Raw genomic sequence first — 21,020 nt, forward strand, 5'->3', positions numbered from 1 at the left:
GTTATTGAGATATAATAAATCTGAGATTATAAATGCGTTTGTATGATTTTACTAGGTTCCTATGTCATATATGCAGTTAGTTTGCAATTATGATTTTATTATGGATTTGTGATTCATGTAGAAAGTTAACACAACTAATAAGACGAACACCAACGATAGTAATCACCTCAACCCTCAGGTTCCGAAAAATGACACATATATTTACGAGTATAACAACTTACATGGATATTTAAAAGTAGTTTTTCGATAGATATATTTATTTATGAACACTTTATAATACATTAAAAAAGTTTTACACATGAATACGTACATACATTAAAAATACCATGGAAGTAATAATAAGTACTTACAACGTACACTAGTTGTACGTACATAAGTACTTATTACCTCCATGAAAAATACAGAGAATAAGCATAGAGATAAATAATAAGTCTACCACCATTTCACAAAGGCTTTCACTAAGGAGAAAAATGGCGAAAGAAACTCCTCATGGTTACGGTAAAGCAGTATAATTTCAATATCTTTTAGGTAACACAATACCTACCAAATTTCGAGTTGTTTGGACTGTTAGGAAATATGTTAGGTATTCAGTGTGTCTATCCCGGGCTAAAGTGGCAATACGCTTGCGTCGTAAGATACTACGCAAACATATATGGAAAAAGAACAGTGCCAACGTAATCACTCACTTGTCACACAAATTGCTATGCAGCACACGTGATCACAGTGTTACAAAAAGGGTATACTAAGCCGAAACCATCATGTGCAGCATGTTATATCTAAGCCCGAAACTGAAATCAGAATTTCATAATTCGCGAAAAAAAAAACATCCTCCATAGAAACTTAGCTGGTCACGTGACTTTTTACTATGGAGAGAAAAAAAACAAACAAACACTCACACCTTGTACTAATGTACTTCCTTGCGGAGTAGGCAGAGGTGCATTGCTGCACCCACTTTTCGCCAGGGTGTTATGTTAGTCCCAATGTAATAGGGGGCGGGCCTATACTATGGAGAATGTTTTTTTTTTCGAGAATTTTTATTTCTGATTTCAGATTCGGCTTAGATATAGCATGCTGCAAATGCTAGTTTCGGCTTAGTATCATGGAGCATGCAGAGTACTGTATAATATTATTGAATGCTTTGTGCAGTGCAGACAAAAGTTTTAGGTATAGTGCTCTTCCAGCTATACAGATTTGACATGATTGTGGTATTACTTAAGTGTGAGAGAGTTACGGTTCTCTGAGTCCTGTCTAGCAGTCGATGATTACGAGAAGGTGATGATAATGAAGTTGAACACAGTCTAAATTGTTATCAACAATTGGTGAGTTTAGACAAAACAAATTACTTATAACAGAACAACGAGTCGCTCTCTGATATGTTCTAGTGTATCATCCTTTTACGAACTTTTTATCATGTTTTCGCCTGTATTGCACCATTTGTAACAACGTTACATTACACAGAAATGCTCGACAAAGTGTTACTTATATCAATGTAATCTGCTTCTGTGAAGCTGCTTCCGAAGCTTGAGTTCGAATCCCGCCCAGGGCTAACATTCGTGTGATTACCACTTGTGTTTGCCTTGTGTCTGGTTGTCGTTTATCTATATTATATGTATTTATCTATGTAAACGGATACAGGCCGGTAGCAGTTCTGTCTATTCGCGAAGGTTTTTGAATCAGCATTGCAGAAAATGATTTACAATGAGGTAAGTAGGTAGTCAACTGTCCGACTGCCAACATGGTTTTCGGCCAGGACGTAGTACCAACAGTAATCTCCTCAGCTTCATGTCTCGTGTGGTTCCGTCAGTGGATGCTGGAGTGCAAGTCGATGCTGCCTATTTTGACTTTAAAAAAGCATTTGACACGGTTGACAACGACATCCTTCTAACCAAATTGGCAGCTATCGGCTGCACGACACATTCGCTGACCTTCTTCAGGAATTACTTGCATAATAGACAGCAATACGTGGACTTTGGAAACAGATACTCACAACCTTTTTCAACATACTCAGGAGTAAATCAGGGTAGCAACATGGGACCATTAGAATTTATTATAATGATCAATGACCTTCCCGAAATCCTGATGGACGCTACTTGTCTGTTGTTCGCAGATGACCTTAAACTGTTTTTAGAAATTAGAAGTGAAGAAGACGCGATTAGGCTGCAGCAGGATATTGACAGGGTCGTAGCATGGGGTTGCGAAAATAAGCTGGAGTTTAATGGTTCGAAGTGCGTGCAGATGACGTTCAGCAGAGGGCGCGAGCCGCTGCGACACCAGTACACGCTGGGCGGCGGCGCGCTGGCGCGGGTCAGCTCCGTGCGGGACCTGGGCGTCAAGTTCACCTCCACTTTGTCATTTAGTGATCACATTGTGAATATATGTAAAGGTGCTTTTAAAACTTTAGGTTTTGTGCTCCGTAGCTGCCAGGACTTTACAGACATACTTACTGTGAAAGCCCTGTATAACGCAGTCATCTGGGCTCCGCATGAAATTAAATATAATCTCATGCTGGAGCGTATTCAAAATAAATTTTTAAGGTATCTTTACCTAAAAATGTACGGAGTGTATCCGGGCTATCCTTTGTTGTACCCATCTTTATTTATATTAGGTATGGTGGGGTACAGCAAGATTAAAGTTAGGAGAGACCTGGCTTTGACCAAAATGGTATTTATGGTGTTTAGAGGATGGTTGTGCAATCCCACTGTGCTAGAGAGCATCGGGCTCGCGGTGCCGGCGGGCGGGTGCGGGCTGCGGCGGCGCGCGGGCCGGCTGCTCGCGGCGCCCACCGCCCGCACCATCACGCGTAGCACAGTATGGCTGCGACAAGATATAAATGACAGCTAGTTGCAACAAATTGTGTGATATCAGTTGTCCTCACAAACGCTAACATGGCCAACACGAAATAATCACTACAAGATGTGAGTTACAATTTTGACAGCGAGATTGGAAGATTTGTCTTATTTCCTAACATGGGTGTACCAATTCGTCAACACATGTCTCAGTTTGACATTTGTTTAGGTAGCATTTTATCACTCAAATTCGAAGGTGGTGATAACATGTGATACAAATTATTATTTGTTTAGTTTTTGTTAATTTCATCCTTGCTCTACAAGAAGAGATGCAGGAAAGGAAAATTACTATAATGCTTATAGGGAGGATGATCCGGGACTCTAATAACCCGTTGAAAATGCTTTAAAAACAACATTTGTCAAAACACATCCTCTTTTTATTTGACTAAAATTATATATCATATTACTTATATGTAGCGGTGTTAGCTCAGACGGGTAAGCGCCCGCCCCTCACGGAAGAGATGTGGATTCAAATCCTGTCGCTGACATGTGCTAATAAGTTAGATAGATAGACATTAATTTGTTCCACTTAAACATTTGTACACTTAAATTAAGAGGCGAAATGTGTGTGTTGAAGCCGACCAAAAGGGAAGCAACTCAGCGCATATGTTTGCCCTTAGGAACAAACCACAGATTTTCAGTTGTCTCCCATACTTATACTTCAAGTTTGCCTATTCACGTCAAAGTATGTAGGTAATGAAGTAACTAATTGAATAGTTTGAATGATAAATATAGAGTTCACGAAATGTAAATAATATAAACTGTACATTGAATACATCTGGCACACCGGGCAGTCAGCGACTCATTCTAATCCTTCACCACAGCGACAAACCCTAGTCAGGCTTTATTATTTATCAACAACACGTGAACAACACACTAACTGAGATGAAGTGGCTAATTGAATAGTTTGAATGCTAAATGTGGAGTTCATGAAGTGTAAATCATATAAACTGTACATTGAATACATCCGGCACACCGGGTAGTCAGCGACTAATCCCTTCACTACAGTGACAAACCCTAGTCAGGCTTTATTATTTATCAACTACACACTAACTATAAAAAAATAAGTGGGTATGCTAGCATGTACTTACAACTATTTTAAATGGTTATAAAAATATAAAATTTTCTTTAGGTAAGTAAAACATTTATTAAACTTTTAATTAATAAATTATAAAAAGTATACTATCTCACACACCATAAAAGCATATTAGGTATTCTTAGTTATCAACTATCACAATAATCAGTCTGAACTTTGCAAATATCAGTCATCAAATGGGTCTCATAGTATGTATGCCAAGTTTTTCAACTTTTTCAGTTCGGTGCCGCTCCAGTTCATTGTTTCACCACAAGGTTGCTGATGTCATCTGACCATCATTCAGCACCACCATTCACCATTCATGTGGTTTCTGCCAACAAGAGATCTCCAACCGTGTCTAGGCCATCAATTTCTGACCGGTTTTGACCATCTTCCGTCTTGCCTACAAGCCAATTTCAATGTTCTGTAACAAACAAAAATGTTTCATTAGATTTTAGTTATACTTATGAACTAAGATTATGACTCCTATTGTCATCTTCATCATCATCATAACCCATCACGTCCCCACTGCTGGGGTACGGGTTTCCTTCCAATGAAGGAAGGGTTTAGGCCTAGCCGACCAAGTAGTGCCATGTGAAAAAAAAATTTTGAGTTGTTTTGTGTGCATATGCCCAATTATAATAACATGTCACAGGTACTGGCACTTACCTACTGTTTTTTTTCCATTGATTATATAAATATTATTCAGTCAGGCCGTGGGACAAGCATCGAAGATGATATTCTGCTGCACGTCAGGCTCCTGCCCGGGCTTTTTTCTCAAGGCCTTCTAGCTCCTGGGTCCGGGTAGACAGTGGGTGGGTCATCAGTCAGGTGGCATGCTGTTTTTGTTCTTCGTCTCAGGGATCCGATGCATCGACGGCTGCCGATAGCAGGAGCTCCCAAGGAATCTGAGCGTGCTTGGTCGGGAGCAAGCTTGGTCGTATATCATTTGATGAGACGATCGATGTCCAAGAAACTCAATAAAGTAGTTTAATGAGCCAATATGAATCCATGGGGTAGCGCAAAGCAAAGTAATATTACCAAAATAATACACTCAAAACTCTCGAAAGCCCCAAACAGTCAAAATTTTCTTCAAGTTTGACGTTTGGTGACATTTTAACTGTCAAAAAACCATAGACAATACAAACAACAACCACAAATGAGAGATTTTCGGAAAAAAATAACATTTGAAAAACTTATTTGCACAGAGCAGAAAAGTTACAGTGTCACTGGGACTAATGCCGAATCACAGAAATAAAACGAGTCCCATGTACACCCTATGCTAACATTTAAGACTGATATCAAAAAGTGACTCAATTTAGTCAGTCACTTCACATGTTGTCTTATTATGGCCATACTAGCCGTGCTGCTACATGAGGCTCCAGTCACTAGGGCTATTAGGCTTATCAACAAGGCATCTGAGAGGACTGACATTCTCACATGTTCTTTGGGTGAGTTCGTAAAGGTTATGTTAAATATGTTAAGTGTTGATTAGTTTATTGTGTTTATTATTATTTGTATATCTTGTTATGAAAGTTTGTGTTATTCTTTGATGTTTCTATATTATTGTGTTAGGTGTATCCTGTTAGATAATATAAGTATTAGAAATAAATAAATAAATAAATGTATTTGTGTAGATAAATATCAGCTATCCGACACCCATAACACAGGTTCGGCCTAGCTTGGGGTCGGATGGCCGTGTGTGAAATGTCCCCACATATTTATTTATTTATTTACTCACCTTTAGTTGACAAGGGTTAAATCATAGTCATGTACTGAGTAACAAGGTGACAGCATAGCTTGCGGCGCCAAAGTAACGAGAGGCATTCCACGGCTCTCAGCAGGCACATATGCGTATTATAAGCATGTTATAGGTAAGTAGTTAGGTACTTACTGAGAATTTCTGATCTAAATGCTGTTTACTCGAACCGTTCAATATAGACAAGTCAGAGCTAAAGGAGCATTATCTAGGATAAGCTACCCTCATCATCATCGTCATCAACTAAGTACTTACACCACCATGCACTGGTTTTGGCATTTTTTACTAACTTATACGTTCCACAGATTATGTAAATTAATGATAACCGAGTGCCTACCTGTTGAAAGTCTTGAGTGCCTCGAGGACCTCTCTGTGCTAATAACCCAATTATTATTTATTAAGGCCATTGAACCTCTGGCACGAAGTGACATGAAATGTTTGGCAACAGGGGACTCTGCAGACACATTAGTGGTTGATCAATGATGCACTAAGCGATTTGTGATTACGTTTCAAAGATAACGGTTTAATCAATTAGACAAATAACTAATTGATGTTACCTTTTTCTTAATATAGCTGTACCTAACCGAAACCTTCGTTGCATTAATGAGGATCTTATATCAACCCATTATTTTATGCTGCATAAAGAACCACAATGGAATTCATCAGGAGATAAAATTCCGATTGTAGAACTATAAAACAATGTGCTTTTTATTGATCAAATCAGTTGCTAGTGTCAACTCCGACGTAGGACCACGGAAGGATCACAATGGTCCCTCACCTTACCGTTTCTGTCCTTGTGATGGGGCTGGCCCTGGGTATGTATTTATAATATTCTATCTTGAAAGTCAGGCGGAAATATGTATGTCTTTAAATAAAATACATAGGCAACTTACGTAACATTCATGTTACAGTGGCGGCCCAGGGTGAAGTGGAATCTACAGCTTCTTCATCGCCAGGATACAACAGATTGGGCACACGTACTATTTTGTTTCCGCGGGTTTCTCAGCCTATCTACAGGATTCCACGACCGAAACCAAACCCTACCATGATCAGACCTCTAGAGCCGATAGAGCCAGTTCAGCCAGTACCAGAAGTAAATGCCAAGGATAATGAACCGCAACAACCGACGATCATTGAACCAACTACTTCTGTTCCAGTAGAGACATCCACAGCACAGGTACCAAATTTCAACAGGCTTGGGCCACGTAGACCAGTTTTCTCTGTACGAACTACATCTGTGCCTAAAGAAGATCTAAAAAGTGCTTCAGTTCAGCCAGAAATTCCACCATCAACAGTTGGGAACAACTTCGGTCCACGAAGACCGATTTTCTCAGCGAGGCCTATTCCCAAGCCGACTTCTTTTGGAGTGTTATCTACACCAAGTCCTATCTCCCCACCAGCAACGGAGGTTACGTCTACCATGCCCGAATCCCCAACAGTAATTCCATCAAAAGATATACCGAATCAACCCAGACCAGGCTTCTTCGCAAGACCTGTTCCCAGGCCTATATCTTTTGGAGTAATGCAGACACCGCAGCCTGACCCACCTCAAGACACAAGTATCAGTGCGATGAAAGAACCGATTCCTCCATCGGTGCCCGCTCCTCTGGAAGTGCCAGAAGCATCACCTGTAACAGTAGAGGTTCAACCGGAAGGAACATCAATTAGCACAGAGTTAGGTTATGCGAATGATGCAATCAAGGCCACAAACAATGAAAAGCCTGAACTAACAACTGCGATAGTAGCAGTGCCCGAAATAACAACTATTACGCCTACTGTAAAACCAGAAGATACGTCATTTGCAGTCGTGAATCCTTCAATTCGAGGTGCTTTCAGATCACCCAGACCATTGTTTTCAGCACCCCCTCCTTCAGAGCCTGCTGTGACAGTACCGGCTGAATCAATATCGATATCGTCCGGACCTGTTGCACAAGATCCTGTTGTAGAAGATCCTCAGCCAGATATTCCATCAATAAGAAGCGGATATCTCATTCCGAATCAACAAAAGCCGTATAGTCCATCTAAAATCATCTATTTTCCGAAGCCTATCCCGAACAGGCCACCCCCAGGTGCCCCCACAGGCCCAGTTGCAAATGTACCTCTGGGACCGAGGCCTACTACGAAACCTAAATCAGAAATACCGGTTTCCACTGTTGCTAATCCAATATTGGTGAACTACAGATGCAGTTCGGAATATGGTTATTTCGCTAAATCCGACTGCGATAGTTATATTGAATGTAAGGTAAGATCACTATCACCGTATCTTTTATCATGCGAAAACCTACTATGGAAGGTAGTTGTTGCTATCTGTATAAATTAACATGAACTATCTTTAAATGAATTAAGTACCTATGTAAATAGTTATATTAATGTTTGTTTACAGAAAAACGTGGCCATAGAATACACGTGTCCTGACGGACTTCATTTTAATCCTAACGCCATTTGGCCTGAATATGCTTGCGCATATCCATCCGAAGTCAAATGCCAAGGAAATTCCTTTGAACGTAAGTTTAAACAAGTCTTTGTCTCCTATCTCCTCTCACAAAACACATATATGCCTAGTGCCCTCAATGTAACGATTCAGTACCGCATGATGAGCACCAAAATGACCAGAAACCAACCTTTCAGTATTTTGTACAGGACGAAGCACAGTGGAAGTTCTTGACTACCATACAATATCAATCTATATTTTTTCAGAGGCACCGAAGCCCACTTCCGAATGTCCCCGACAGTATGGGTTCTTTGAGGCTCCAAGCGACTGCAGCAGGTACATAAGCTGTCAGGAAGGAGCGGCAACCCTGATGAACTGTCCAGCAGGTTTAGTGTTCAACCCTAGCGTCAGCTCCTGCGACTGGCCAGAGCAAGTGCCCTCTTGTGATGCTAAAGGTAAACTTAATTCCAAATTATATCAGTTGCATGCAAGCTTTGCCCAACATAAATAGGTACTTTGTTGTAAGTATACCTACCAGCCTAACTAGGTACTATATACCCAGAATTTTACATTAAAATTATCCTTGTAGTTGATGCAAACACATCTTCATGCGCAAAATTGATTAGTGAACCAAGCAAGTAAGTAAGTGTAGGTACGTGTACCAAGGAAAGGTACCTAAGTACATAAAGAAAAATTATCTTAATCGACGGTCGATCATAGTTAACTCATCATCTGCTTTCAGTTTTCCGCGGGTTTACTTGTCCAGAAGCCCCGCTGGATGAATTCGGCAATCCTTGGGACATCATCATAAACTACAAGTGAGTACCTTGGTGATTCGATATAAAATATATGTATATTATTTGTCACTATAGTTACCTATTTGGTACCTATTATATTAAGCTAATTGACACCTACCTACACGTGCCTAACCCCTACGTTTCATTTCCGTCCTGCAGGTACGCTAACAGCTGTAAGAACTACGTGGCGTGCCAGCGCGGGAAGCCCCGACTGCTAAGCTGCGACTCTGGCTTCTCATTCGACAGTGAAGCTGGATATTGCGTTGAATCTGATTATGTAAAAGGTTGCACCGAAAATTATTGAGAAGGTACACTGGTGGACACGTACAACGTAACACTTTAGACATTGCGTCTACCATCATGTGTGTTGTTTTTTACGTAACTAGGTACCTACATTATAAATAATTGATAATTAAGTAGTTACTTGCCATAGTATAAAGTTATATGTACTTAGACCTTGAAAACATAGTTTTATTTATAATATCCTTCTTGAATCGGTAACAGTAACTAGGTACTTACCTAATAGATCACGTTATCATTTACTCATTCTTCTTATTATTATTATAGCTAGGAGAAAGATAGGTATCCCATTTACCTATGGGATGTACCTATTAGTGAGTAAGCAGTGGCGGATTTACCAATAGGCCAAAAAGGCCAGTGCCTAGGGCGGCAGATTTAGAGGGCGGCAAATTTAACAAATTCTTTTTTACACATTTAAAAAAAATACATTTACTTGTACAGAACCCATACATAAATAATATTTACTATACATATCCTGGTATAAACTTTATTATTATTGGGAGAACGAAGATATAGGTGCTGAAAGATGAAGTCTTTGTATAGTACTAGATGTTTCTCTCGGACTAAGTATAATTTTTAAAAGTAATTTAGATTTTTTTACATATATTTCCCTCATTTGGAACACCTTTATCACTGCATAAATAATTAAATAAGGTCTGGTTAGTGGCTACAAACCCGGTCATCTTTGCAAAATGTCAGCTTGATATCTTTACCCGTTTCTGAGAAAAAGGGTGGGGACAGACAGACAGATAGACAGACACCGACAATCAAAATGATAAAATGTTGTTTCGTTGTAAAAATGTAGCTAAAAGCTATTATAGCTTTATGTTTTTGGATAGTTTTTCATAGATTGTGGTGTTATTAAACTTAAATTTATCGGTATATTTTATACACATTTTGCTTGTGTGTAGTTTTGCTTGCGAGATAAGTCACGGTTCACGATGTTATGAATGAATTCGAAGCGAGCGATCCCCAATTCCATCGAATTCTTAACTTTAACACTTACGACGCACGAAATAAGGATTGAACACTCACGGGCAATGAAAAAGTTCCACTCACAAAATTCCGACACCAAAAAACCCAATTTTTTTCAAACAATTAACCCGCGGACAGTCGCGCGTGGCGCGTGGGTCGAAAAGACCCAGCTCCCTATTTATATCTCGATAATTTTTTAAATATTCGATATTAATAACTGGGGTGCTTAGAACCTTTAAGTTACCATATAGGCTAGCCACACTCAGCGCCCCGACCAGATTGCCCGCGGCACTTGGACAGGACGGATACTCAAAGTGAGTATGGGTCTTTTCGACCCAAGAGCGACGTTTTGTGTCAGAATATTGTTTTTTTTATTTTATTTTTTTTTCAGAAATGTCACGTAACTTTTTAGACGATCGTTGTAGATATCACACTGCATTTTTATGCATTAATTGTAATCGGAACATGTGAAAATACTGAAGAAAATACCTAATTATATAATTAATCAATATAAGGAAGAAGTAATTTTGTATGTTAACTTTGAAGGCTGATTATTGATTATTTTTTTATATATAAGGGCCTTTTTTCCTTTTGAGGTACGGAACCTTAAAAAGATTTGATTAAACATCTGAACAAGTTGGTGACAGACAGATAGATAGACAGAAATATCATTAAGTGCGGTGGTGGTGTAATGGATAAGGCCTCGTCCTCTCAACCGAGAGGCCGTGGGTTCATATCCTGGCCTGTACCAATGAATTCTTTCAATTGTGTTTTTAATTAAGGAGTTTAAGTACAATAAAAAAAAATAAAAAAAAAATAGCACGTGCTCTAACAGTGATGGAAAACATCGTGAGGAAACCTGCACATCTAGATTCTAGATGTGTACCCTAAGTGCATTGTACTTATCCCAAAACGGCGATATGGTTCGCAACCTATCACGTGAGTACAAATGTGCTGCGAAAAGTGGATGGCTCGCTTTGAGCCTCCTCTGACGACCCCTTCGGGGATTACAGACATGAATGAGTGCATAATATGTATGTATGTATCATTAAGTTCACAATCATACTAATAACGGGATTAAACTAACGAATTGAATTTCAGAAGTCAGTAGGGGCGGCAAAAATTGATTGGCCTACTGGCGGCAAATTTGTAAATCCGCCACTGTGAGTAAGTATATACATGGTATATACTTACCAAAGCTTTTGATAGTCTCCACCACCAAGCAATATTTTCCGCTCTTGCAAATCAAAAAATAAACCCGACCTATATTGAACTCGTTGGTGCTATCTACAGGAACAGCACAGCTAACGTGAAACTGGAAAGGCCAGGTCCGGCGTTTCCAATTGAGAAGGGCGTCAAACAGGGCGACCCGCTGTCTCCTAACCTGTTCACAAGTTGCCTTGAGGAAGTCTTTAAGAAGTTGACGCAGTCATGGGAGAATAAGGGCATCGATATCGGAGGCCACAAATTGACAAACCTCCGGTTCGCTGACGATATTGTCCTATTCTCCCACTCAGCACCCGAGCTCCAACAAATGTTGCGAGAGCTATCCGCGGCAAGCCTTGAAGTTGGACTGATGATGAACCGGTCGAAGACGAAAGTTATGACCAATAGCACGAAACGTAGGGTTGAGATAGACGGGCAGGAAATACAATACGTCAATGAGTACATTTACTTGGGCCAGATAGCGTCCTTCGAAAACAGGCAGGACAAGGAAATTGATCGTAGGATTGAAAACGCCTGGAAGAGCTTCTGGTCCATGAAGTCGCTAATGAAGGGCAACCTACCTTTGTCCCTGAAGCGTAAACTCATTGACATGTGTATCCTGCCTGTCCTAACCTACGGTGCTCAAACATGGTCACTGACTGAGTCTCAAAAGTCCAAACTCAAGGTTTGTCAGAGAGCGATGGAGCGCAGTATTTTGGGAGTAAAGAGCCTGTCCAGACGGAGCGTTTTGCGCGCGTAAGCTCTCGCGCGTTTCAATTTATGTTGCGTCCAGATGCTGCGTTTTACGCGCGTTGCTACGCGCGGTGTCTGGCGGACGGATTCAGCCAGTTTTAAAAATGGAGCCTCTCACAGCGGTTGTGTTGTGGCTTGCGTACCGTCGATGGAAACGTCGTAAACGTAGAGAAAGTCGAAGATTTAACGTGCATCCAATTCTACGAGACAGAATGACGCAAAGTATGTTTATAACATTATACCCAAAGCTGAGAGAACACAACGAAAAGTTTTTCAATTACTTCCGGATGTCAGTAACATCGTTCGATGATTTGCTAAAACTTATACAAGATGATTTGACACCCAACAGAATCTATGTGCTAAAGGATACTGTTTCTGCCGAAGAAAAACTCGTGATTACTTTGAGGTAATAATATTTATTATTTTTATACTTTTTTCCCTTAATCAATTTAACAATCTCGGTATAGCTCCATCAATTCACTCTCTTGGGAATCTTGAGTAGACGCCGGTGATGGGTTATTGTAGTTAGACGCCGGTGATGGGTTATTGTAGTTAGACGCCGGTGATGGGTTAGATTGGGAATTGCGTTGTCCAGTGCAATAACGTGAAAACGAAGATGCTGAAGGGTCTGTTTCGTTATATCCTGTATCGTTAAAAAATCCTCTTTGTCCGCGGTGTGTCATTCCTGCTTGGTGATTATATTGTGGTGAAGGTGCAGGTGAAGGAATATAATGTGAAGGTGAATGACATGGGGCTCGTTGAGCTTTTTGGAGCACATTCATTAAATCAATTTTAGCTTGAAGCCTCATTTCTTCAGGTACTTTAATAAGCTCCTTATGCAGTGACAAACAAAATAGTTTATCATCATCAGACTCCGATGTTTGTGGCTGATTTCTAGGTGCTAAATTTTTGCTTATAATGGCAAGAAATTCCTCATCGGCTGCGTTCATTTTTTTTTTCTTTTTCGGCTGGCTAACTGGAGGTCTCATAACATCTTCCCCGTCGCCAGAAATGTCTTGTTCTTCAGGTGCAGCAGGCGAGGAAACGATGTTGCTATCAGTAGTTTTATTGCGTGTCGATCGTTCGAGGAACATCAAACGTTCAAAATATATATATTTATTTTTGCTGGCTTTTGATCCAGACGGTGTGGTTTTTATCCTTTTCATTTCTCTGACAAAGCCATCACGCAATCCTTTCCACTTCTTTTGCAATAACATTCCTGAAATAATAAAAAAAATATTGAAACGACCTTACTAAATATTTATATTTAATAACATTTTTTTTTCAGATATTTGGCTACAGGATGTTATTTTGCGGACTTGCATTATGCCTACAGATTGGGAAAGTCGACAATTATCGAAATAGTACAGAAAACTTGTTACGTCATATGGCTAAAACTGCAAAATATAGTGATGAGAGAACCTACGAAAGCAGAATGGGAAGAGATTTCAAAACAATTCCAAAAGTATACACATTTTCCAAATTGTATCGGCGCCGTAGATGGCAAGCATTTCCGTATCATAAAGCCTGACCATTCTGGGTCTCTTTTCTATAACTATAAGAATTATTTTTCAACTGTTTTATTGGCTGTATGCGATGCAAATTATTGTTTTATTTCTGTAGATATCGGCGCATATGGCAAAAGTAGTGACTCCACAATTTTCAAAGACTCCGTTTTGTATAAAAAACTTGTCGACAAAACTTTAGATATTCCAGACCCAAAGCCAATATCGCAAACAGATACAACTCCCTTGCCACACGTGATTGTAGGTGATGAGGCGTTTGGTCTATCTGAAAACGTAATGCGCCCTTATTGCGGTAAATCTCTAACAACCAAAAAAAGAATTTTCAACTATCGCCTATCCAGAGCCCGGCGTTACATTGAATGTTCCTTTGGTATTTTGGTAAATAAATGGAGAATATTTCATAGACCATTAAATGTTGACATTGAGTTTGCAGAAAACATCATTAAAGCTTGTTGTGTCCTTCATAATTACGTAAGGTTAAGAGATGGTTATAGATATGATGACACTCTGTACGAAACTTCCCTAAATAGTTTGAACTGTGAGGCAGTGAGGCCTAATGCGAGATCTAAGAATATAAGAGACAGATTCGCTGATTATTTTGTAAATGAAGGGAAAATCCCTTGGCAAGACAAGATGGTATAGTAGTTTGTAGTAGCCTACGTAGTTTAAGAAATAATCTTATTAAATAAAGTAATTGTCACTTACCCAACGTTTTTTTCTTTTCGTCGGAATCACCAGCTTCGCAAAAAATTTCGACTATTTCTTCCCAATTCCTACGTTTAATGAGTCTATTTGCGTAATCAGCAGATTCCATATCCCATATGGCTATTCTCTTTTCAACTTCTTCAATTAAAAGTTCGGTGTCGAAGTTATCGCGCTCCATTTCAAATCTAAATACGTCCACTCTCTATGGACACGCGCATACTACTGAACGCTCCAATGCCGCCAGAGTATCTCGACTCGCGCGGCGCTCGCGCGTAAAACGAGCGAGTCGAGAGTCGGGCGCATGACACGCGTTTTACGCGCGAGTTTTGAAACGCGCGAGAGCATCTGGACGGAGTGCTTGTAGCTCTAGTGCCTCGGGAACGCGCGAGTGTCTACGCGCGTAAGCTTACGCGCGCAAAACGCTCCGTCTGGACAGGCTCTAGCGAACAGATCGCATTCGCAACACCGACCTGCGCTCCAAAACTCAAATAGCTGACGTGGGTGCCAAGACTGCTAAACTGAAGTGGGACTGGGCGGGGCACGTCTGCCGTATGCAGCCGGAGAGGTGGGCAAAAAATGCCACCAAATGGATACCCAACAACGGCCGCCGACGCAGAGGCAGACCAAGAACGAGATGGCGGGATGACTTGGACAATTTTAACACGGAATGGTGTGAGCAGGCCCAAGAAAGGGATAAGTGGAATGTTCAGGGAGAGACCTTTGCCCAGCAGTGGGACAATGAGGCGATTGTTAAAAAAAAAAAAGTTCCTTTTTGGAGAAATAGATGGCGTTGTCTGGGGTTGTACCAACTTTCAAACCCTCAGAACACACTCAGATCACAATATGTTATTCTGTGAGGCTAACGAAATGTGAAAGTGACGTAGGTAGGTAGAATTGTAGTATTATTTTCTCTATGATGTCGATGTCACTGTTGCTTCAGCGTTCAGTGCGATTGTGCGTACAGCCGTTCTTTTCAAGTTTTCTCAGTTTCCTTGTGTTTCTCCTGTCTCGATAACCTTATATTAACCTCCTGAGTGCAAAAAGGGCCCACGTTTTAGAACCTTTCTGAGAGCTAAAGGAAAACCTATAGCTCAAACCCAGAACCTTTTGAACTACTTACACAGAACCTAAATATAACCTGCACAACCTTAATTTAACGTTAACATAACCTGGGAAGACAGCTTTTAAGTTCTAAATTAGTCCTGGATGTAACTCTTCTATAACTTGAAACATAGAGAAAAGAACACTACGTGACGGCGCGGGTAGAACTATTCACAGAATACTTAGCACTATTCCAAGCCACATGCAGTCTGAGCCTCGGAAGGATGGCTCGCGCTACCACCCGACATTTAATCACAACTAGTGAGTTCTTATTCTGAGTTTAGTACTCTTTGCTCTCTATGTAATTTTTGACAGTTGGTACACTGCGTTTTCACGCCATCTATCGGCTTACCCAAAAGCTCAACTGACAGCTGTCAAGGAAAACGGCTCATAGAGGTTAAGAAAAAAAAATAAAAAAAAATATACTTACCTAGTAGTTAATCTAGACTGACTGGTGATGATGATATTGAAACTCAAGTGGCGGCGAAGGGGCTGGGAATATCTGTTTATACCGACAAAGGATGAGGTGAGCGACCGTGTCCTAGAAAATAGATTAATAGATTGCCTTTTATTTAGTGGCTTGCGTTTTGCGTGTCTGACCTTTGCCGAGACTAAATTGTTATTATTTTGATGTTAAATTAAAGCCCAAAAATAATCTGTGATTCTCTGAGACTGAGCAATAGACAAAAAGATGACAGGTCTGTTTTTATTGACACCGCAGGTTCTATATTTTTGATTGGTTGTTCAGATTTATTTATCCAAAACAAACCAATAGTGTTCAAGGATAAAGATTGAACAAACCAATTAAAATTTATCTTATACTGTCAAATCTATTCGGATAACATAAAAAAACATATGAAAAATATTGAGAGCGCGCGACGATTTGTAAAATAATTTTAAAAACCAAAGAAAAACATTGAGAGGGCTTATTTTTTTCAGTTTCATATAAAAAAACAACTCTACTTCAGTTGTTCAATACTATGGAAATCGTCTTTTGTATATTCATGGATAGATTGGCGAAAATAATTGTTGATAGCGGGCTGGCGGCTGGCGCACGTACCTAGACCGCAGCCCTGGCGACTGCGGAGCTCCGCCCCAGTTGTCCCTTGGATCGAACGATTGCGTAGCCTCACGCAGGGCTCCAACTCAACCTAAGCCAGTCAGTTACAGTAATTTCAGTGTTTCAAAAGCGAATTTGACAAATCAAGACTTGAAGATCAGACCATCGAACTAGTTGTCCCGTAAAGCGAATATTGTCCCCAGGATCGTAGCTATCGCTTCAGTCCGTGTTGCAACAAAATGGAAGATTCATACATAATCTCAAATTTTCATTCGCTTTGTCGACTGTGTTTGACTAAAAGCTCTCTGATGGTGTCGATATTCGGCGCGTCTCCTGATGACGAGAACAACGTCGCGATCACTTCCAAGATCACCACTCTATGCGACTTGCAGGTTTGTCTTTTTACTAGATTTCTTGCACTTGTATTCTACATTACAGACATTACATACATGATTAGTGCATCAAAGTAATAGAGCTTTTAATAAAGTAACATTTAAGTGAGTAAAATGTATCTTATTAGTTTCTCTTTTTCAGTTGAATCCCAATGATGGACTACCAGGAAGAATATGCTACAGATGTTTGTTTCAACTAGATAATTGTTCCAAATTTAAGATGCAATGTACACAAAATGAATCTAAACTTCTAGAGATAGCCAACAGAAATGTTGAAATGGACAACTGTACCTCATCTGAGATTATGAATTCCAATAACCAGTTGAACAACCAAACTAAACCCAAATCTCAAGATTATGTAGTTGAGGACAGTGTAGTGATGGTGGTGGACCCCAGTCTAGATTATGACACATCAGAAGAGTCTGACAATGCCGACCACCATACCGGCCCAGCTGGACCTACAGAAAAGGATAACAACATAGATGGAGAAGTATTGGTTCAAGAGAACTTCAAAAATATAGCTATGTGTCAATATTGTGATCAAGCATTTGCAACTCAAGAGAAATGTACTGAACACGAACTTGGAGTCCATGATCCCAATCTGCCCTTCAACTGTGTAGAATGTAGCCTAGTGTTTGCTGAGAGGAGCCAGTACATACAGCATACTAGACAAGTCCATGGTAATGACAAGCCATACCACTGCCCACAATGTGATAAATGCTTTGGCCGTAGATCTGACTTACGCAAACATGCAATAGTCCATACTGGAATCCGCCCATACCAGTGTCATTATTGTTTTAAAACTTTTTCACGCAATACAAATTTAAGCAAACATATTCGTATACATACAGGATCCAAACCCCATGTTTGTCCAGTGTGTCCCCGCAGCTTTGTAGGTAAAGGAGATCTGCAGCGGCATGTGCTGGTGCATTCTGCCATGAAGCCATATGTGTGTCGTAAATGTCCCCTATCTTTTTGCCGACGAGACAAACTCATTAAACATGAAAGGAAACATGGAATTAATCCCAACCCACAATCAAGGCAAGGGGCTGAGTCAACAGAGAATAACAGTGACCATAATGATATAGTCATTAACATAAACCCATTCAGCAATCTAATGACCTTACCACATAATTCCAACACTCATGGTAATTACGACCTACCACAAATACCAGACCATATAATGGGGCAAAGTAGCTTTAACCAAGAACAGAATAAGATGAAGCCTGTCATGGGGAAAACACAGAACTCTCCTACAAAACCTTCCCCTAAGAACCGGCCTAAGAACATTAAATGCCATCAGTGTGCAAAAAGATTTGCATCATTGGATGCATACAAGAAACATGTGTCTGCTGCTCACATTGTTTCCAGATTGTTTCAATGCAAAGTTTGTTTCAAGAAGTTTGTGAGGAAACATGAGTTAGACTGTCACTCAGCCGTCCATGCAGAAATGAAGTCATTTTCTTGTGATAAGTGTGAACAGACATTCATGAGTAGAGATCAACTAGTGGAGCATGAAGCTGGCCACGAGTGCCTGTACATGAACATGCCATGCACTGAATGCGGGGCAACATTTGAGAAAAAAGCAGATTTAGTTGCACATATCAAATCACATTTCAGTGATGAATTTCTGGACAAAAGTTCTGAAACTGAAAACAAAGAAGATTTAATAATGCTACACGACATTGTTAATTAAGGTATTATATTGTGAGTATGGCACTGTTATAAGCATTGTAGCTTATATGTATTATGAATATGGATTAAATGTGTCTGTAGTTTGAATTTAGATTAAATCTATTTATTGTTGCAATAAGTCAAGTCATTAGATTAGAATTCCCTCTGAAAGTATTGTATTTAGTAATATTAAGATAATACTAATATAACTGAGAATTTCTCTGTCGTCCTTCGTTATGTAGTAGACTTAATGATTTAAATATTGATCTCAATAATAATTATAAGGTTCACAAAATAGTAACTAATGAAAATGTTATATTTTGCATACACTTAAAAGGTAGATACTTAATAAATAATTTGTGTTTTACTGCATATTTTTTTAAGAAACTCTACATTTTGATCTGTGATTAGCTTTACTAAAGATTTAAAATAACTAATGTGTAAATGTACCTGTGTAAACTGCAATATGTGTTGTTATTGAGCAATAAAATATGTAACTATTACTTAAAATATTATTTAATCTTAACATCAAGGTTTATACATCTAATATTCAAGATTATCCTGCTAAAGGATTGGCATGTATGGTAACTGATGTGATTCTAGCTTCACCAAGAGGTTTAAATGTTTTTGGGTTGACAGGCATCTTCTCCAAGTCGTCCAGGGCTTCAAATCCATCAATTACTCTGAAAAATCAAATAATGTGTCAGGGATCTGTCCAGTACAACTAAACTGTAGAATGGTAAGTGAATCTAATTATTACCTTCCAAAGAGAGTATATTTCAAGTCAAGATGGGGCTGTTCTCCATATGTGAAAAAGAATTGACTTCCATTTGTATTGGGGCCATTGTTAGCCATGCTCACCATCCCTCTTGATGAATGCTGTAATATAACCAAACATAATAATGCTGTAATATAACCAAACATAATATAGTATGAACCTTACAAAGGCTAAGAATAGTTATAGGTATTATGTGAATATTTCAGGTCACTTAGCATCAATGGATAATACCTTAAGTGCATCATTGAATTCATCTTCAAATTTTCTGCCCCAAATTGAAGAACCGCCTTTTCCAGTGCCTGTTGGATCGCCGGTCTGAACTATGAAACCCTGTAAACAGAACCAAATAGCATTTAAAAAACAAAGTACCGATAGTAACCACCGATATTAAGAAAAGTGTCACGTATTATAATTACCTTTATATTTCTGTGGAATAAACACCCATTGTAATAATCACTAGCACAAAGGGCCAGAAAGTTTTCGCAAGTTTTTGGGCACTGCTCACAAAACAGTTCTATTTTAATATCTCCAACATCGGTGTGCAATGTAACAGACATTTTGCAACCGAAATGGGATTTCAAAGTTTACGTAGTGTAATGTTTTCAGATAATTTAATAATAAATACTCCCTTGAAATTATAGTAAACAAATAAAGTATTTATTACGACTGACATGACATAATGTCATTGACATTTGACATCATGAAATATTTTGAGGTTATCATTGCCTAGTCTGTGGTTAGTGAATTATTAAGGCGCCGACACATTAGCGGACGCGGCTGTCAGCCGCGACTGATAGTGTGCACAGTCATTTGGGACAGTTCGTGCCAGATCGCTCTCGGACGTCTTTGTGGTTGGCGTAAATCTGTCATAAAGGAGATAATCTGGCATCGGTAGCGGCGTCTTCATGGGCTAGTATCTCTATTTAGTCTGTGTCATGGGCGCGGCCTCGGCCTACACGTTAACTTAGAGGTGCTATGGTGCTGCCATCTAGTAGACAATAGTTCACTGACAGACGTAAAGCAGTACAGTCTCTCCCTAATGTAATTACTTTAACGATTCACCACTAGATGGCAAGGTAAGCCGAACATAACGCTTCGCTATGGTGCTGCCATCTAGTGAACAATAGTTCACCGGCAAGGATTCAGCTATTCTTCACTAGATGGCAGCACAGTCACTAATGAAATTAGTTTGGCTATTCACAACTAGATGGCAGAGTAAGTCGTACACAACAAAATTGTATTAATTTAATAAATAGATGGCAGCACAGTCACTAATGAAATTAGTTTGGCTATCCACAACTAGATGGCAGAGTAAGTGGTGCACAACAAAATTGTATTAAATTATATTGCGCAATATTGAAAATTGTGCAATTTAATTCATCGTCTAAGGTAAATATTGAAGATTGCGCAAACATTGTGTTATTTCTATTTAGTTCAGCGGCAAAGATTCAGCTATTCTTCACTAGATGGCAGCACAGTCACTAATGAAATTAGTTTGGCTATTCACAACTAGATGGCAGGGTAAGCCTAACACAACGCTTCGCTATGGTGCTGCCATCTAGTAGTGGTAGTTCACTGGCAGTGATTAAGCTATTCCTCACTAGATGGCAGCACAGTCACTAATTCAATTAGTTTGACTATT

General features: G+C 39.5%; 5 protein-coding genes across 5 annotated transcripts; 3 read left to right on the forward strand and 2 right to left on the reverse strand.

Moving 5' to 3' along the window:
• Positions 1-7,202: 7,202 nt before the first annotated feature.
• Positions 7,203-9,420, forward strand: LOC105381083. The gene is made up of 5 exons (XM_011550737.3): positions 7,203-7,922; positions 8,064-8,184; positions 8,378-8,566; positions 8,854-8,929; positions 9,068-9,420. The coding sequence occupies exons 1-5, from the start codon at positions 7,203-7,205 to the stop codon at positions 9,210-9,212; spliced, it is 1,251 nt and encodes a 416-aa protein (XP_011549039.3). The 3' UTR covers positions 9,213-9,420.
• Positions 9,421-12,107: 2,687 nt separating this feature from the next.
• Positions 12,108-14,372, forward strand: LOC119692319 (protein ALP1-like). Its single transcript, XM_038112481.2, has 2 exons — positions 12,108-12,548; positions 13,431-14,372. Exons 1-2 carry the CDS (start codon positions 12,247-12,249, stop codon positions 14,308-14,310), a joined length of 1,182 nt encoding a protein of 393 aa, XP_037968409.2. The 5' UTR covers positions 12,108-12,246; the 3' UTR covers positions 14,311-14,372.
• Positions 12,543-14,805, reverse strand: LOC125489621. The gene is made up of 2 exons (XM_048625969.1): positions 14,374-14,805; positions 12,543-13,361 (listed from the first exon to the last, which is right to left on the reverse strand). Exons 1-2 carry the CDS (start codon positions 14,549-14,551, stop codon positions 12,592-12,594), a joined length of 948 nt encoding a protein of 315 aa, XP_048481926.1. The 5' UTR covers positions 14,552-14,805; the 3' UTR covers positions 12,543-12,591.
• Positions 14,806-16,314: 1,509 nt separating this feature from the next.
• LOC105381074 (zinc finger protein 883) lies at positions 16,315-19,080 on the forward strand. Its single transcript, XM_011550723.3, has 2 exons — positions 16,315-16,926; positions 17,069-19,080. Exons 1-2 carry the CDS (start codon positions 16,774-16,776, stop codon positions 18,620-18,622), a joined length of 1,707 nt encoding a protein of 568 aa, XP_011549025.1. The 5' UTR covers positions 16,315-16,773; the 3' UTR covers positions 18,623-19,080.
• Positions 19,081-19,098: 18 nt separating this feature from the next.
• Positions 19,099-20,181, reverse strand: LOC105381068 (peptidyl-prolyl cis-trans isomerase-like 3). Its single transcript, XM_011550711.3, has 4 exons — positions 19,795-20,181; positions 19,610-19,708; positions 19,361-19,479; positions 19,099-19,283 (listed from the first exon to the last, which is right to left on the reverse strand). The coding sequence occupies exons 1-4, from the start codon at positions 19,933-19,935 to the stop codon at positions 19,157-19,159; spliced, it is 486 nt and encodes a 161-aa protein (XP_011549013.3). The 5' UTR covers positions 19,936-20,181; the 3' UTR covers positions 19,099-19,156.
• Positions 20,182-21,020: the final 839 nt, after the last annotated feature.

Source organism: Plutella xylostella, chromosome 15 (genome assembly GCF_932276165.1).
Source record: "Plutella xylostella chromosome 15, ilPluXylo3.1, whole genome shotgun sequence".
Classification (NCBI taxonomy): Eukaryota; Metazoa; Arthropoda; class Insecta; order Lepidoptera; family Plutellidae; genus Plutella; species Plutella xylostella.

Excerpts from the sequence above, each read along its gene's own strand:
- LOC125489621 (XM_048625969.1), bottom strand. The coding sequence starts at position 14,551 with ATGGAGCGCGATAACTTCGACACCGAACTTTTAATTGAAGAAGTTGAA. Across the intron at positions 13,362-14,373 it reads CGAAAAGAAAAAAACGTTGG|GAATGTTATTGCAAAAGAAG; the intron begins GTAAGTGACAAT and ends TTATTATTTCAG.
- LOC105381068 (XM_011550711.3), bottom strand. The coding sequence starts at position 19,935 with ATGTCTGTTACATTGCACACCGATGTTGGAGATATTAAAATAGAACTG. Across the intron at positions 19,480-19,609 it reads AATTCAATGATGCACTTAAG|CATTCATCAAGAGGGATGGT; the intron begins GTATTATCCATT and ends GTTATATTACAG. Across the intron at positions 19,284-19,360 it reads AAATATACTCTCTTTGGAAG|AGTAATTGATGGATTTGAAG; the intron begins GTAATAATTAGA and ends TTGATTTTTCAG.
- LOC119692319 (XM_038112481.2), top strand. The coding sequence starts at position 12,247 with ATGGAGCCTCTCACAGCGGTTGTGTTGTGGCTTGCGTACCGTCGATGG. Across the intron at positions 12,549-13,430 it reads AAACTCGTGATTACTTTGAG|ATATTTGGCTACAGGATGTT; the intron begins GTAATAATATTT and ends TTTTTTTTTCAG.
- LOC105381074 (XM_011550723.3), top strand. The coding sequence starts at position 16,774 with ATGGAAGATTCATACATAATCTCAAATTTTCATTCGCTTTGTCGACTG. Across the intron at positions 16,927-17,068 it reads CCACTCTATGCGACTTGCAG|TTGAATCCCAATGATGGACT; the intron begins GTTTGTCTTTTT and ends TCTCTTTTTCAG.
- LOC105381083 (XM_011550737.3), top strand. The coding sequence starts at position 7,203 with ATGCAGACACCGCAGCCTGACCCACCTCAAGACACAAGTATCAGTGCG. Across the intron at positions 8,185-8,377 it reads CCAAGGAAATTCCTTTGAAC|AGGCACCGAAGCCCACTTCC; the intron begins GTAAGTTTAAAC and ends ATATTTTTTCAG. Across the intron at positions 8,567-8,853 it reads GCCCTCTTGTGATGCTAAAG|TTTTCCGCGGGTTTACTTGT; the intron begins GTAAACTTAATT and ends ATCTGCTTTCAG.